Source organism: Rattus rattus, chromosome 16 (genome assembly GCF_011064425.1).
Source record: "Rattus rattus isolate New Zealand chromosome 16, Rrattus_CSIRO_v1, whole genome shotgun sequence".
Lineage (NCBI taxonomy): Eukaryota > Metazoa > Chordata > Mammalia > Rodentia > Muridae > Rattus > Rattus rattus.
Genome location: NC_046169.1, coordinates 29391600 through 29407774, shown reverse-complemented (window position 1 = coordinate 29407774; position 16175 = coordinate 29391600). Strand labels below are relative to the sequence as shown.

The window sequence follows — 16175 nt, the reverse complement described above, 5'->3', positions numbered from 1 at the left end:
GAGAATCCCTCAGAAGTCAGAGCCGGCAGTCCTAGGGTACATAGCGAATTACAAAGGAACAAGGGAGACCATGCCACAAGATGCAAGTCCAGAACTGCTTCAGAAGTTGTCCTCTGTGGACTGGGAGGGTGGTTTAGCAGTTAAAGCGTGATGACTGCCTGTCCTGAGTGCTCGGGTTCAATTCCCAGCACCCACATGGCAGCTAACAGTCTAAAACTCCAGTCCTAGGGAATTTGACATCTAATGTTTTGCTTGTTTTAGTTTAAAAAAAAAAAAAAAAATGAGGAGTACTTTGCACTACTGAACTCGAAAACCTGGAGTCCTCTTTGAGTCAGATCTTCGGCATTTCCTTCAGTCTGGAGAGAGCCCCCCTGGCTGACACCTTACTTGGGTTCATTTGGATACTCGCAAGTTGTATATCCACAGGCATACACACCATCTTAACTCTTAAAAAAAGAGACCAGTCTGAAAGTAATAGAAACTCTAAAGGTCTTTTCATTTTAATACAAAAGTCATATAAAGAAAGTTGAGTGAGAGAAATCAAGTATTCACCAAATACCAGTAAAAGCAATTCCATACTTTCCTACTTTTCCATCTTGCTATGACCGGGTTACCACCGAGGCAGGAACAAGCTGCGGGCCAGAGGCCTCTGTCCATGAGTGGAGGCAGGATGCGGCCATGCTCAGTGTTCCTTTGCTTTCTCAAGTTCCTGATCGTGCCTCACTTGTCCTGGCCAAAGCTTACTGGCTATCCAGTTCTGTCCCCGGGGAGCAGGCGAGCCATGAGAGCATCTTCCTTTGACTTTGCTCTGAGGGCAAAGCCCCAAAGCACAGAAAGATGGTTCCAGAAGGCATATTGGCAATTATCTTCTCAAGTCGAGAGGGTCACCATCTTGGCAATGGCCTTCAATCTAGGTGTGCTTCCCTGACCGGAAAGAGAACCTGTGTGAAAGGAAAGGAAGAGAGCATGGTAAAAGACAAAACAAGCAAACATCATGCAGACTATGGACTCAGAATCCATTCAGAGAGGCCTGTGTGATGTTACAGTGGGTATAGATGGGTATTTGCCCCAAGCTTGATCCCTGGGAAGAGTATAATTTGTCATCTGACCTCCATACATCTGTTGTGGTATGAGCATCCATAAATAACCAAATAAGTACATATAATTAAACCTAAATTTGTCCAGGAGCCAGGGGTGGTAGCTCAAGTCTTTGATCCCAGCACTTGGGAGGCACAGACAGGATCTCTGAGTTCGAGGCCAGCCTGGTCTACATAGCAAGTTCCAGGACAGCCAGGGCTACATAAGAGAGACCCTGTCTTTTGTTATTGTTGTTGGGGTTGGGTTGGTTTGGTTTGAGACATGGCTTCTCTGTGTAACCCTGGCTTTCCTGGAACTCATTCTGTAGACCAGGCTGGCCTTGAACTCAGAGATCTGCCTGCCTCTGCCTCCCAAGTGCTGGAATTAAAGGCGTGTGCCACCACAGTTATCTTTTTAAATAATAAACATTTTGCTCAGGGCTTCTAATGGGGTAGCATTGTTCTAGATGTTTCCAACTTTCACTTATTTCACACTCATAGAAATTCTGCAGTTGGCATGATTAATACTCCCAGTTTACAGATGAGCAATCCGAGGTCCTTTGGAACAGGCCAGACTGGATAATGAGCCAAGCAACCGGCTTCCTAACTCCTGTCAGATGACAGCCTCTGGTTTTTGTTTGTAGGAGTTTCTTGATAGAGGGGTGTAACAATGGCTTTTCAACAGAAATGATTATCTGAAGACAAATCTTTATGATGAGAAACACCCAAGAGAGCTGTTAGAACTGATAACCAAGCAGGGCAGTGGGGGCACCAGCCTTTAATCCCAGTCCACAGGAGGCAGCCGCAGGCAGGCGGATCTCCGACTTCAAGGACAACCTCGACTGGAGTTCTGGGACGGCCAGGACCACAGGGAGAACCCTATCTTGAAAACCAAAAGGCTGGGGACCACCCAAACCACAGGGGTGAGTACACTTGGCCTCCACTGTACCCCAGGTCCACTCACTCACAAAGCCCTTCCCTGGGTCCCATTGTTTTCAAGACCAACAAAAATCCTTCTTAGCTTGACCTATTTACTCAGAAAGTCACCTGTCCCTCCCTTCCTTCTCTCCACCAGTTTAAGGAGCTTATCTGATGGGAATCTCCAGCCTCCTGGCCACAGACATTTGACTTTTGCCATATTTGGCTCAGACGCCTGTGAATTGGCTCAAAGAAGTCCCAAAGGGGAGGCTGAGAGAAACCAATGGTTTCTGCCTTCTGGGGGCTTCGTTTAGACTGAGATATACAGAAAAGGGAGAAATACCTCAGCCTCCCCAGAACACAGACAGCAGAGTACCACGGTCACGTTGCTAGACTGCCGAGAGCCCCACTGTGTTCCCCTCTCGTGGAGAATGGGACCCCAAGCTGGGTGTAGTGGTAATGACACACATCTGTAACACTTGGGAGGTAGAGGCAGGAGGATCAGGAGTTCAAGGCCAGTCTGGGCAACTTTTAGTAAGAGTGTGTCTCAGAAAAAAAAAATTAATGCAAAATAAGAAGAGGCCCAGGAATACAGCTCAGTGCACTGCATTACAATGTAGAATAAAGGTGCTCGCCTTTGATCTCAATCTCAGCACTGGAGGCAGAAGGAGGTAGAGCTCTGTAAGTTTGAGGCCAGCCGGGGTTGGGGATTTAGCTCAGTGGTAGAGCGCTTGCCTAGCAACCGCAAGGCCCTGGGTTCGGTCCCCAGCTCCGAAAAAAAGAAAAAAAAAAAAAAAAAAAAAGTTTGAGGCCAGCCTGGTCTACATATCGAGTTCTAAGACAGCCAGAGCTGCACAGAAACCATTTCAAAAAGATTTTTATTTTAATGTAGGAAATGGCAGCTAAGGAATACTGAGGGGAAAAAGTATTTCCCAGGGAAGAGCCCCCAAATTGGCTTTCCAGTGCCAATGGTCAACCCTGAAATCATACATATTAAGTAACATATGATAGGCTGGGAAGGTTGTGTTTCTGTATTTAGAGGGGTGTGTGTGTGTGTGTGTGTGTGTGTGGGTGTAATTAAAAAAAATAGAAGCCATGAATTTCAGAGAAATACAGGGCACATGAGAAGGGTCAAAAGAAGGAAAGGAAAGGAAGAAAGGCCGTGGTGGTGCACACCTTTGATCCCAGTAGTCGGGAGGCAGAAGCAGACAGATCTCTGAGTTCCAGGTCAGCCTGGTCTACAGAGCAAGTTCCAGGACAGCCAGAGCTACACAGAGAAACCCTGTCTTGAAAAACAAAGGGGGCAGTTGGATCCTGGTGGTAAGGCACATACATACTTCTAAGCTGCCACCCAGCAGGCAGAAGCCAGCCTGGGACACCAGGATTACACAAAGAAACCCTGTCTTGAAAAACTAAACGGGGCTGGAGAGAGATGGCTCAGCGGTTAAGAGCACTGACTGCGCTTCCAGAGGTCCTGAGTTCAAATCCCAGCAACCACATCTGTAATGGGATTTGATGCCCTCTTCTGGTGTGTTTGTGATAGCTACAGTGTACTCATATAAATAAAATAAATAATTCTTTTTTTTTTTCTTTTTTTTTTTGGGGGGGGCGGGAGGCTGGGGACCGAACCCAGGACCTTGCGCTTCCTAGGCAAGCGCTCTACCACTGAGCCAAATCCCCAACCCCTAAATAATTCTTAAAAGAAAAGAAAAACTAAACAAAAATGTGCTGTAAGAAGCCTGTAGGGCATTTTCTTAGTTAACAGTCTTTTTTTTTTTTTTTTTTTTTTTTTGAGCTGAGGACCGAACCAGGGCCTGTGCTTGCTAGGCAAGCGCTCTACCACTGAGCTAAATCCCCAACCCTGTAGGGCATTTTCTTAATTTGCGATTGATGTGGGAAGATCTAGCCACTGTGTCTGGTGCCAACTCCAGGTTCTGGGTTCTATAAGAAACTATCAATAACATTATGGTTCAACGTACTTGAGTCAGAGAGACTCTCATTCTGTGAGCAGACTCTCGCCCCACACCTTGCTGGGATTTATCCAGTGCCTGACTTCCTCCTGGTATTGGTTACAGCTATAAAATGGGGCATGAGACTTTCCTACTGGCTGCAACCACATCGCAGGAGAGAGAAGAACCTTACCATCCCAAGGCTGCCTAAGCCTCCCATCAACCCACCCCATCTCACGCTCTCGACAGAGCAGGGGTGGGAGCATCCAGGTGACTCACAGCTTCTTCATAATGGTCCTCTCCTCCTTCTCGCCGTTGCCCATGGTAACCATAGCGTCCTTCTCTCTTCTTCCTCCTGGAGTTTCTCTGGGTGGAAGGAGACCACTGGGAAAATAGGAAGCGAATAAATAATGGTTTTCCTTACTGCTTTTCTAGGGTTCTAGTTCAGGGGTACAGCACATGCTTAGTACATGGTTTTAGTTCAGGGGTACAGGTATAGCACATGCTTAGTACACACCACGCCTCGGATCCCATCCCTTGACACCAAAAATAAGTAAACTAAGGCATTTGTGGTCATCGTGTTTTGAGACAAAGTCTCATGAGGTAGACCAGGCTGGCCTCTAACTTACAGAGGTCTGCCTGCCTCTGCCCCTTGAGTATTAAAGGGGTGCTCTATCAAGTCTGACCCTGCTGTCTTGAATCAGTGTCTCATTATACAGCCCAGGGTACCTTGGACTCATGATTCTCCAGACCTTACATTAGGATCACAGGTCTGCGTGACCACACAGGCACAGACCTCTTTTATGTTTGTCGGTAGAGAGGTTTATGACCTTCCTGCTTCTACCTCTGGAGTGCTGGGGTTACAAGCACATACCCCGTCCCCAGCCTAGATTTTCCTCCCCAACCCCAGAAGACGGGGTTTCTCTGTGTAGCCCTGGCTGTCCTAGAACTCACTTTGTAAACCATGCTGGCCTCGATCTCACAGAGATCCACTTGACTCCGCCTTCCACGTGCTGGGATTAAACGCACGCACCCCCACTGCCCAGATGCCTGGACAGATCTACCCACTAGACTGTCAAGGCCCTTGGCTACTAAGGGCCACACGGCTGTGCCTTTGGTGCCTGGCATGTAGTAGGTGTTCAATGAATTGAGTGAGCGAGCACAGGAGCCGGTCTGTAACTCGGTGAGTATCCTAGGCCGCCACAGGGAGCTCACCTCCTGTAGCACTGCAGTTCCTCCTGCACCAGCAGCAGCTGCGACTTGAGCTTGTTGCGTTCCTGCAGAACGTCCCTCAGCTCTTGCAGGGTGAAGCGGGGCCGGTTGGGGTCTGTCAGATCAACTACCATCTTGTCCGGTCCCAAGTTCACCTGAAAGACAACATACCAACAAGGCTCAGTCACTATCCTGGGCCACACTGGTCCCTGAAGGGACCCGCTACTGCTCCAACTGAGAAGGACTCAAATATCAAAATGACAGATGGGAATGGACAGGATTCATCAAAGAAAACCAGAAGTCCAGTGCTGGCAAGATGGCTCTGCAGTTAAGAGTACTCAGTGAGGGTTGGGGATTTAGCTCAGTGGTAGAGCGCTTGCCTAGCAACCGCAAGGCCCTGGGTTCGGTCCCCAGCTCCGAAAGAAAAAAAAAAAGAGTACTCAGTGTTCTTGCAGAGGACCCAGGTTAGGTACTCAGGACTCACACGCCCGCTCGCTCAGACACTGATAATGCTAGTTCCAGACTCTGTAACACCCTCTTTTGGCCTCTGAAGGCATCAAGTAAACACGAGTGGTGCACACATATACATGCAGGCAATACACCCATACGGAGGAAATAAAAATAAATACATTAGGGATGGGGAGATGGCTCAGTGGTTAGAGCACTGACTGCTCTTCCAGAGGTCCTGAGTTCAAACCCCAGCAACCACCTGGTGGCTCACAACCATCTGTGATGGGATCCGATGCCCTCTTCTGGTGTGTCTGAAGAGAGTGATGGGGTTGGGGATTTAGCTCAGTGGTAGAGCGCTTGCCTAGCAAGCGCAAGGCCCTGGGTTCAGTCCTCAGCTCCGGAAAAAAAAAAAAAGAAAGGGAGTTGAAGAGAGTGACAGTGTACTCATATATACAATAAATAAATCTTTAAACTAAATAAATACATTAAGAAGAGGAAGCTCTCATGTGTGAAGCCAGGAGGGTCTTTCCCCGTCACCAAAAACATCCAAGAAAATAATCGAACCACAACAGTCACGTGATCCAATGTATCATGTCATACGAAATCCGACATGACTCATGGGACACGGTCGCAGTGTGGCTGTGTTCCTAGTCTCACGGCTACATTCCATTGCCTCTGGTGAAGATAAAAAGCTCACAAACAATTGGGAGTCCATAGACTTCCTTCGTGGTGCGTCAGTTCCACATTCAGTTCTGAACTCTCATCTCTGATAACAAGACAGTGGGAATTTTCCAAGTTCGCAGAAACACAAACACATTCCTCATATTTTTTAAAAGAGAATGCTGACTCAGGACTTCCCAAGTCACTCCCTGGACAGCTGAAGGCCCCTTGGGAAATGTTTTCCCAGCTCCTGACGCCAGAGACTAAAACAAAAATAAGGCCAGGCGTGGTGGTACAAATCTTTAATCCCAGCGCTTGGGAGGCAAAGGCAGGTGGATCTCTGTGAGTTCAAAGCTAGCCTGGTCTACAACAGGGAGTTCTAGGACAGCCAAAAGTACACAAAGAAACCCTGCCTCAAAAAAAAAAAAAAAAAAGCGGGGTTGGGGATTTAGCTCAGTGGTAGAGTGCTTGCCTAGCAAGCACAAGGCCCTGGGTTCGGTCCCCAACTCCGGAAAAAAAAAAAAAAAAAAAAGCACAGGGGTAGGGGCACTGACACTGGGAGAGCAGCTCATCACTAGCTCTGTCTAGAGGATGAAAAAAGAAACAAAGAAACCCAGGTTTCCTTTTGGGGGAGGGGTTGCTTGCTTTTGAGACAGGGCCTCTCTAGGTAGCAGGGCCCCCCTCCCCCCAAATTGCTCTGTAGACCAGGCTGGCCTCTGAACTCAGAGATCTGCCTGCCTCTACCTCCCGAGTGGTGGAATTAAAGGCCTGAGCCACCATGCCACCGGGCAGTTTTCGGGACTTTTCATTTCGTTTCTGTTTGATTGGTTGGTTGGTTTTGGCCTGTTAAGCCCAGATCTCAAACTGTGGCTCTGGCTGGTCTCATTCTTTAGTAATACTCCTGCCTCTGCCTCCTGGCTGACTGACATGCCCCACCATGTCCAGAGAAGCTCTTCTCCTTCTGGTTATGCTCAACTTTCAGTCACATTGTAGGAAAGTCACGAAGAGGCAGCGAGGCAATCACACAGTTGCAAAACAAGGGAAAATTACAGCCGCATGCTTCTCTGTGTGGGCTATGGCTCACAGAAGGGAAAGATCATTCAAAATCTTTCCGAGGAAGAGGGTTAGGGAGGGAGGGCAGGGAAACTGGGGGTGGAGGAGTGGGGGGTGGGGGGTTAACTCAATTATTTTTATACTACCTGAATTTTTTTTTTTTTTTGGTTCTTTTTTTCAGAGCTGGGGACCGAACCCAGGGCCTTGTGCTTCCTAGGCAAGCGCTAAATCCCCAACCCCTGAATTTTTTTTTTAAAATTTGTTTTAATTTTATGAGTACACAGTAGCTGTCTTCAGACACACCAGAAGACAGCATCGGATCCCATTACAGATGGTTGTGAACCACCATGTGGTTGCTGGGAATTGAACTCAGGACCTCTGGAAGAGCAGTCAGTGCTCTAACCGCTGAGCCATCTCTCCAGCCCATCCTGTCTGAATTTTGAAATTAGATTTCAGAAATGGAAAGAGAAGAGAGGAAGGGGAGGGGGGGGGAGGGAGGGGGAGGAATACTAAGATGCTAATTGTATGTGGCTGGACATGCTGGCTCCGACCTGTCATGCCAGCACTTAGGAAACAGAAGCAGAAGGTTCAAGGCCACCTTTAGCTACATGGTGGGTCCAAGAGCAGCCTAGACTACATGCAATTCTGTCACAAAGAAGGGAAAGAATTGGATGAGGCGAACTGCCTGCCACAGGTCAATGCACAGAGACAGAAAGCAAGCTGAGCACAGCAGCACCTATCTGGGACAGTCACCCAAAGGCTGTGACAGGGAGATGCCATGAGGCCAGCCTAGGCAAACCAGGGACACAATTGCGCTAAGCAAAAGCAAAAAGCAAAAAAAATCAATTACAGCCAGAGATGGCTCAGCAGGTAAAAAGAGTTGCTGGTGGTGTGAATATGCTTGGCCCAGGGAGTGGCAGTATGAGGAGGTGTGGCCTTGTTGGAGGAAGTGTGACACTGTGGTTTAGCACTGAGACCTTTCTCCTAGTTGCCTGGAATACAGCTCTTCTGTTTGCCTTCAGATGAAGATGTAGAACTCTCAGCTCCGTCTGCACCAGGCCTGCCTGGATGCTGCCATGCTCCTGCCTTGATGATAATGGACAGAACCTCTGAACCCCTAAGCCAGTCCCAATTAAATGTTTCCTTTATAAGAGTTGCCTTGGGGGGTTGGGGATTTAGCTCAGGGGTAGAGTGCTTGCCTAGCAAGGGCAAGGCCCTGGCTTCGGTCCCCAGCTCTGAAAAAAGAAAAAAAAAAAAAAAAAAAAAAAAAGAGTTGCCTTGGTCATGGTGTCTCTTCACAGCAATGGAAACCTAGTTTAGACAATATTTGCCAAACCTAAAAACCACGTTTGATCCCCAGATTGCACAAGGTGAAAAGAGAGAATCCACTCCAGAGGGCTGTATGCACATCACCATGCTCCAAACACATAACCAAATAAATAAACGTAGAAAGAACAAATTCCTGTATGTGAATGAACGTGGAGCCGCTGAACAGGTAAGGGCGGACAGGGGAAGCCACTCAATGGTAGAACGCTCGCCTAGTGTGAGCCAGGCCCTGAGGTCTACCCCCACCATAGGAAAAACAATCCATAATGATAAATTAACTTTAAAAAATACAAATTAGGGGCTGGAGAGATGGCTCAGTGGTTAAGAGCACCCGACTACTCTTCCAGAGGTCCTGAGTTCAATTCCCAGCAACCACATGGTGGCTCACAACCATCTGTGATGGGATCTGATGCCCTCTTCTGGTGTGTCTGAAGACAGCGACAGTGTACTTATAATAAATAAATAAATAAATATTTAAAAAAATACAAATTAAAGTCTGGCATTGGTAGTGCACACCTTTAATCCCGGCCAGCACTCAGGAGGCAGAGGCAGGTAGATCTGAGTTTGAGGCCAGCCTGGTCTACATTGTGAGTTCCTGGTCAACATGGTGAGATTTTGCCTCAAAAGTAACTAAATAAAGATGGTAAGCAGATTTCATGTTACATGCATTTGACTACAAGTGAATAAAATTTTAAGATCACCAAAAAGTATTTATTTTTTAAAAAAAAACATATTTGGGGCTGGGGATTTAGCTCAGTGGTAGAGCGCTTACCCAGGAAGCGCAAGGCCCTGGGTTCGGTCCCCAGCTCCGAAAAAAAAGAACCAAAAAAAAAAAAAAACATATTTTAATAAATTCAGTGAAAAATCTATTCTTTATTTTATGCTTTTTCTTTTCCTTATGTTTTCCTTTTTTGAGGCATGGCCTTGCTATGTAGCCCAGGCTGGCCTCAAACTCCCTACATAGTCTTGCCTTGGCCTCCCAAGCTGGTATGACAGACATGTGTCACCACATCCGACTGCCCACTCCACTCCTCACACACCCCATCTGAAGATTGTATTTAAGGAAGAAAAAAATGCCACCTCATCTTGCGCCTGACACTTGTCCCCTCTGCCCCATGGGGGAAATCACAGGGCCCCATGCAAACCACCTTTTCCAGGCCGTGATGCAACTTCCATTTCCCTGTGCCTAACGACCAAACACTCCAAACCCAGGATGTGCTTGAGTAACCCAGGCAGCTCAAGCAGTTAAACTTTTCTTGAATCTCCGAGGCCAGGCCATGGTGGAGGGGTCTCTCTGCAGACCCAACTGTCACTGTGACTTAGAAGCAGGTGAAATATGCCACCAGGGGTGGCTCCCATCCTTGATTCTGACCCTCACAAAGACTGAGGCGGAGGGATTACCATGAGCTTGAAGCCAGGCTGAGCAGCAGAGTAAGATCCTGACTTAAACAATACAAAACAAGGAAGCAGTAAAATAATAATAATAATAATAATAATAATAATAATAATAATAATAATAACAACAATAATAATAAAATGATGTAGAAATCTGGAGGTGCAGCTGGATAGCAGCTGTTCAGAATGAGCAGGGCCCTGGACTCCAACCTTGGCCTTGCAAATAAACGGATTTTTTTTTAAAGATTTATTTATTTATTATATATAAGTACACTGTAGCTGTCTTCAGATACACCAGAAGAGGGCATCAGATCTCTTTACAGATGGTTGTGAGCCACCATGTGGTTGCTGGGAATTGAACTCAGGACCTCTGGAAGAGTAGTCGGGTGCTCTTAACCGCTGAGCCATCTCTCCAGCCCAAATAAACGGATTTAAAACTCAAAAAATTGGGTTGGGGATTTAGCTCAGTGGTAGAACGCTTGCTAGGTCCCCAGCTCCGAAAAAAAGAAAAAAGAAAAAAAAAATTGCACCAGGAAGTATACACCTGCAGATCTTGAGAGCTCTCTCAAGTGTGTGTCTGAGCATGTGTGTGTGTGTGAGTGTGTGTGTGTGTGTGTGTAAGGGAAGTCCTTTTTTTTTTTTTTTCCGAGCTGGGGACCGAACCAAAGGGCCTTCTGCTTGCTAGGGCAAGCGCTCTACCACTGAGCTAAATCCCCAACCCCCGGGGAAGTCCTTTCTTAAAATTATTGTATAAGCTGGGCATAATGACATAATAGCACTTGGGATGCTTAGGTAGTAGATATCTGTATCTGAGTTTGAAGCCTGTCTGGTCTACACAGAAAGTTCCAGGCCAGCGAGGGCTACTTTATGAGATCCTGCTTTCAAAAAGAAAGAGAGAGAGAGGGAGAGAGGGAGAGAGGGAGAGAGGGAGAGAGGGAAAGAGGGAGAGAAGGAGAGAGAGGGAGAGAGGGGAAGAGGGGGAGAGAGAGAGAGGAGAAGAAGGAGAAGGAGAAGGAGGAGAAGGAGAAGGAGAAGGAGGAGGAGAAGGAGAAGGAGAAGGAGAAGGAGAAGGAGAAGGAGAAGGAGAAGAAGAAGAAGAAGAAGAAGAAGAAGAAGAAGAAGAAGAAGAAGAAGAAGAAGAAGAAGAAGAAGAAGAAGAAGAAGAGAGAAGAGAAGAAAAAGAAAGGAAAAAGACCTTATCTTTTAACCAAAAAATAATAAAGCACAGAGTGGTGGATGTTCCGGCCCCTCTGCTTGCCCAACATTTTGACCCTAAACCACAGAAACAACAATACCACCCCCACCCCAGCTTCTTAGATCCCTCTTCAGACCAGCTGAGTCTAGCAATGTTGGGCTTTGCTGCAGTACCTTTCGAACACCACTCTTAGGACGTGATTCTGAAATGTGCTAATGAAGCCATCCGTGGAGGTGAAAGTCATGTGTGCAGTGGACAGGACTAGAGAGGTTGCCCAAGGGTTAAAGGTTCTCAACAGAGGGCTTAAGGCAATGAGTTTGATCTTGAGAAGAGCTGGCATGGAGGAAGGTGAAAATCACCTTATAAACTAGTTCTCTGGGGAACATGCACGAGCTCTCTCAGGCGCACGAGCTCTCTCAGGCGCACGAGCTCTCTCAGGCGCTCTCTCTCTCTCTCTCTCTCTCTCTCTCTCTCACACACACACACACACACACGTGTGTGCACATGAATAATTATTAATAAATAAAAAATTAAAAAGAAAGTAATCAGGCGCTGGTGGTGCATGCTTTTAATACCAGCACGCAGCAGGCAGAGGCAGGTAGACCTGAGTTTGAGACTAGTCTGGTCTATAGACTGAATTCCAGGACAGCCAAGGCTACCCCGTCCTCGAAAAACAAAAGGAAAATAATCAAAAAAGAAAAAAAAGAGAAGAAACTAAAATAGGGGCTGGAGAGAAGGCTCAGGGCTTGAGAGCACTGGCTGCTCTCGCAGAAGACTTTGGTTCCATTCCCAGCACCCAAAAGACAACAAGCCATAAATCCATGTGAAGTGGGGGAATTCAACGCCCTCTTCTGACCTCCCCAGACACTGCACGCATATGGTGCACAGCCATATGAAGGCAATACACCCATACACACATAAAAATAAAGGTTAAAAAACGTTTTTTAAAGAAATTAAGTAAATTAGAAACGAAGCAGTAGGCTACTGACATGGAATACTGCAGGGTCAGACACTTAGTAGGTAAACTCAATAAATAACTGTGGAGAAACTTCCAGTCTGAGGCTTGGTTCTCCTCACCTCGGATCCGGACACACCGGCTCTCCGCAGCCCCTCCACCTCCTGCTTGAGGTTGTCCCTCTCCATCCTCAGCTCCTCGACCGCCAGGCTGCCCTCATTCACCAGCGCCTCCAGCATCTCCATCACACGTACGATCTTGAACTGCAGCCGGGTGACGCGGGGGTCGCTGCCCAGGGCCATCAGCTCGCGGCCCACCACATAGGAGATGTCGTACACGTCTTCCGTGGTCAGCTGCAGGGGGCTCTTGGCCAGGGCGCCCTCGTCTTCCTCGCCGTCCTCCTCTTCCCGTACTGGGGGCTCCTCCATGGTACCCCGGACTTCTGCGACCTTCAGGGCTGCTGTCACCTACGCATCCACGGGCTCTGGGTCAGGGAAACTTTTCTCTGGGCCGAGTCCACGCCGTGAGCAGTCTGTGTGGCCCTTGGGGGGTGGCGCTGAGTAGCGGGTAGCACCGAACCATGGAAAGCCGCGCGCAGCCACACAGCCGTGCGCCAAAAGTGAGGGACACGCACAGGGGACTGTGGGAAGCAAAGCAGAGAGGAAGGGGCACCGAGGAGCACCCAAGGCCTGGTAGTCCGCGAGGGAGGAGCCTCCCGTAGCTCCGCCCTTGGTGACGGGCGCGTGAGAAGCCTGGTTTCCATGGAGACGGGGGCGGACTTCCCAGGGTGGTCATGGAAAGATGGTATTTAAAAAAAAAAAAAAAAAGCTCACAAGTTTTTTACTTTGCAAACTCGAGCTTTCCAGCTATCGAATTTGCATGGCAGGGGAGGGGAAATCCAGGTCTCTATTGAAGGGTATTTTTAAAAAACTGTGTAGCAAATAACAGCCGTGGAGTTTGGCATGAGCACCAGTTGGTAAAGCTTGGCAGCATGGGCCTCTACCACTGAGCTTGCTATCTCGTTGGCTACCCAGTTGTATCTCTATACATGCAAGGTTCTCGAGAAAGTGAACCGAGCCCGGTCTCCCCTGCACCATAAATGAACCTTGAAAACAGGCTGCTAAAAGCCGCGTATACATGACTTCCTTTCTTGGAAAGATACAAAATAGAGTTCTCAGGCAGGAAAGGAGTATCAGCTTCCTGTTAAGAAAAAGAGCAGCAGTTGGGCCGCCACAGAGGCTGACAATTCAAACACCTCCCTTCAGTGACATTTGTAAGAAGAAAAGGGCCTCAAGGCTGGGATCAGATCTTGAGGTGGAGGGAGAGCGTTATTAGAGAGCAATAAGTTCTAAACTAAGAACTGGGTAGTTCTTTAAAGCTTAGAGTGGAGCTCCCTTAAGAATGAAATAAGAACGGAGCGTTGCTGGTTATTTAATCCCACCTCTTGGGAGGCAGAAGCAGACAGAGATCTCTGTGAGTTCAAGGCCACCCTGATCTACAGAGTGGGCTCCTGGACAGAGAGACCAGAGAGTGTGTGCACATTTATTTGTATGCCCACATGTTTGGAGGCCAGAGGTTAATATCTTATATCTTCCAACTGTTTATTTGTTTTTGTTTTTGGTGTGAGAGATTTCTTTTTTTTTTTTTTTTTTTTTTAATTGGTTGGTTGGTTTGGGTTTTGGTTTTTCCAGATGGTGTTTCACCATGTAATCCTGGCAGTCCTAGAACTCAACTCTGTTGACCAGACTGACTTTGAACTCACAAAGATTCTCCTGCTTCCACCTCCTGAGTACTGTGATTAACGTTTGCTTGGTTTGAAACAGGGTTTCCCTGTGTAGCCCTGGCTGACTGGGAACTCACCAGGTGAGGGTGATTCCAGGAGATTCTTCTGTCCCCTCCTACCTAGATGTTGAAGCACTGCAATGTCCCACTGTATCTGGCTTTTTTGTGTGGGTTCCACATACGGAACTCAGGTCCCCCTGCTTGTTCTCCCCTTGGGTCATCTTCCTTTTCTTTTTTTTTTTTCCCCGGAGCTGGGGACCGAACCCAGGGCCTTGTGCTTGCTAGGCAAGCGCTCTACCACTGAGCTAAATCCCCAACCCCCCCTTGGGTCATCTTAATAGCCGTCTGGTTTCTTTGTTCTTAAGACGGGCCTGGGTTGGAGAGATGGCTCAGCGGTTAAGAAGAGCACTGACTGCTCTTCCAGAGGTCCTGAGTTCAATTCCCAGCAACCACATGGTGGCTCACAACCATCTCTAATGGGATCCGATGCCCTCTTCTGGTGTGCCTGAAGGCAGCGACAGTGTGCTCATACACAAAATAAAGAAATAAATCTTTTAAAAATTATTTTAAAATGGGGGGGGAAGGACTTTCACTGCCCCTGGAGCTCTCTGATTCAGTTAGGCTGCCTGGCCAGTGTGTATCATCTGCCTGTCTCCACTTCCCTTGCTCTGAGATTACAGACATGAGCTGTCATGCCTAGCTTTTATGTGGGTTCTGGGATTAGACTCACTCCCGTGTTTGCAGAACAAGTGCTTTACTGAGCCGTCTCCCAGTCATTACTGTATTCCCTTCAACCTTCCCAGATACCAAGACTTCCTGGAACTCTTCCAATTGATTGACCTTGCCAAAAAGCCTTGTCCTGATTTTTTTTTTTTCCAGAAATTGACCCTCTGAAGTGTCACAGCCTTCTCCCTCCCTCCCATATATCCTTTCATTACGGAGTAAAGGCAGTGAAATGATGCCTTCAAACCAAACTGGGACCGGGGACATGATGGTAGGTAAAAGCAATTGCTTTGCACAAATTGACAGCCCAAGTTGGATCCTCAAAACTCATATAAAGATCCGCTTGCAGGGGTACACATCAGGAGAAGCATCTGGAAGCTTCTATCCCAGCTGGCCTGTGGTACACAGCATAGCAGAAGAAATGAGACACTGCCTCCAAGAGGTGGGAGAGCGGAGGAGAGCCAGCTATGATTTCCATATGCATACTGTGGTCCAGGCACACAAAGTAAAAATCAGTTACTTAAAGACACACATCTTTAATCCAGGCACTAAGACAGACACAGTCAGATCTAAGTTCTAGGCCAGTCTGTCTGGCGTTCATAGTGAGGCCAGGGTTTTATGGAAAGATCCTGTCTCCAAAAAAAAAAAAAGGCTGGGGGTGGTGGTGGTGGCACCTTTAATGTCAGCACTTGGGAGGCAGAAGCAGGTGAATCTCTGTGAGTTCAAGGCCAGCCTGTGGTCTACAGAGTGAGGTTCCAGGATGGCCAGGGCTTGTTACACAAAGAAACCCTGTCTTGAAACAACAACAACAACAACAAAAAAAAAACCAAACTAGGGGCTGGGGATTTAGCTCTCAGTGGTAGAGCACTTGCCTAGCAAGCGCAAGGCCCTGGGTTCAGTCTCCAGCTCCAAAAAAAAAGAAAAGAAAAAAAAAATTAATTTTAAGGCAACCTTCCCTCTTGTACAGTACACAAGATACACATCTTGGGCATGTACCCTCCGTTCTCAGCCTGACCGCTCTCTCCTCCCACATACTCTACTGGCCTTCAGAAAGTCAATAACATTGTTTTTTGTGTGTGTGGTTTTTTTTTTCTAAACCACTACTCTCCTGAAATAAGTTAAGACAGACGACAAAACAGAAGTAAGTGGGTGGAGAGGTCACACGTCATCAAAGTGGAACTGGAGACATTTGGGGGCCGACACCCACAAACAGAAATGTTCCACCAGCACCTGGCCTGTGTGGGACATGAGCATGTTGTTCAGGTCACCTGTCTCCATGTGACACCGATTTCTGGGTGGGTCCTTCAGGGTTATAGACATTGTTCTTTTTTTTTTTTTTTTTTTTTTTTTTTTTTTTAGAATTATCTATTGATTGAGTACACTGTAGCTGTTTTCAGATACACCAGAAGAAGGCATCAGATTCCATTACAGATGGTTGTGAGCCACCATGTGGTTGCTGGGATTTGAACTCAGGACCTCTG

The 16175-nt window shown here is 47.4% G+C and overlaps 1 protein-coding gene across 1 annotated transcript; it reads right to left on the bottom strand.

Annotated features, from left to right (window-relative positions):
* Positions 1-472: 472 nt before the first annotated feature.
* On the bottom strand, positions 473-12901 carry Rilpl2 (Rab interacting lysosomal protein like 2). The gene is made up of 4 exons (XM_032887017.1): positions 12312-12901; positions 5159-5310; positions 4223-4327; positions 473-941 (listed from the first exon to the last, which is right to left on the bottom strand). The coding sequence occupies exons 1-4, from the start codon at positions 12615-12617 to the stop codon at positions 911-913; spliced, it is 594 nt and encodes a 197-aa protein (XP_032742908.1). The 5' UTR covers positions 12618-12901; the 3' UTR covers positions 473-910.
* Between the last annotated feature and the right edge of the window lie 3274 nt (positions 12902-16175).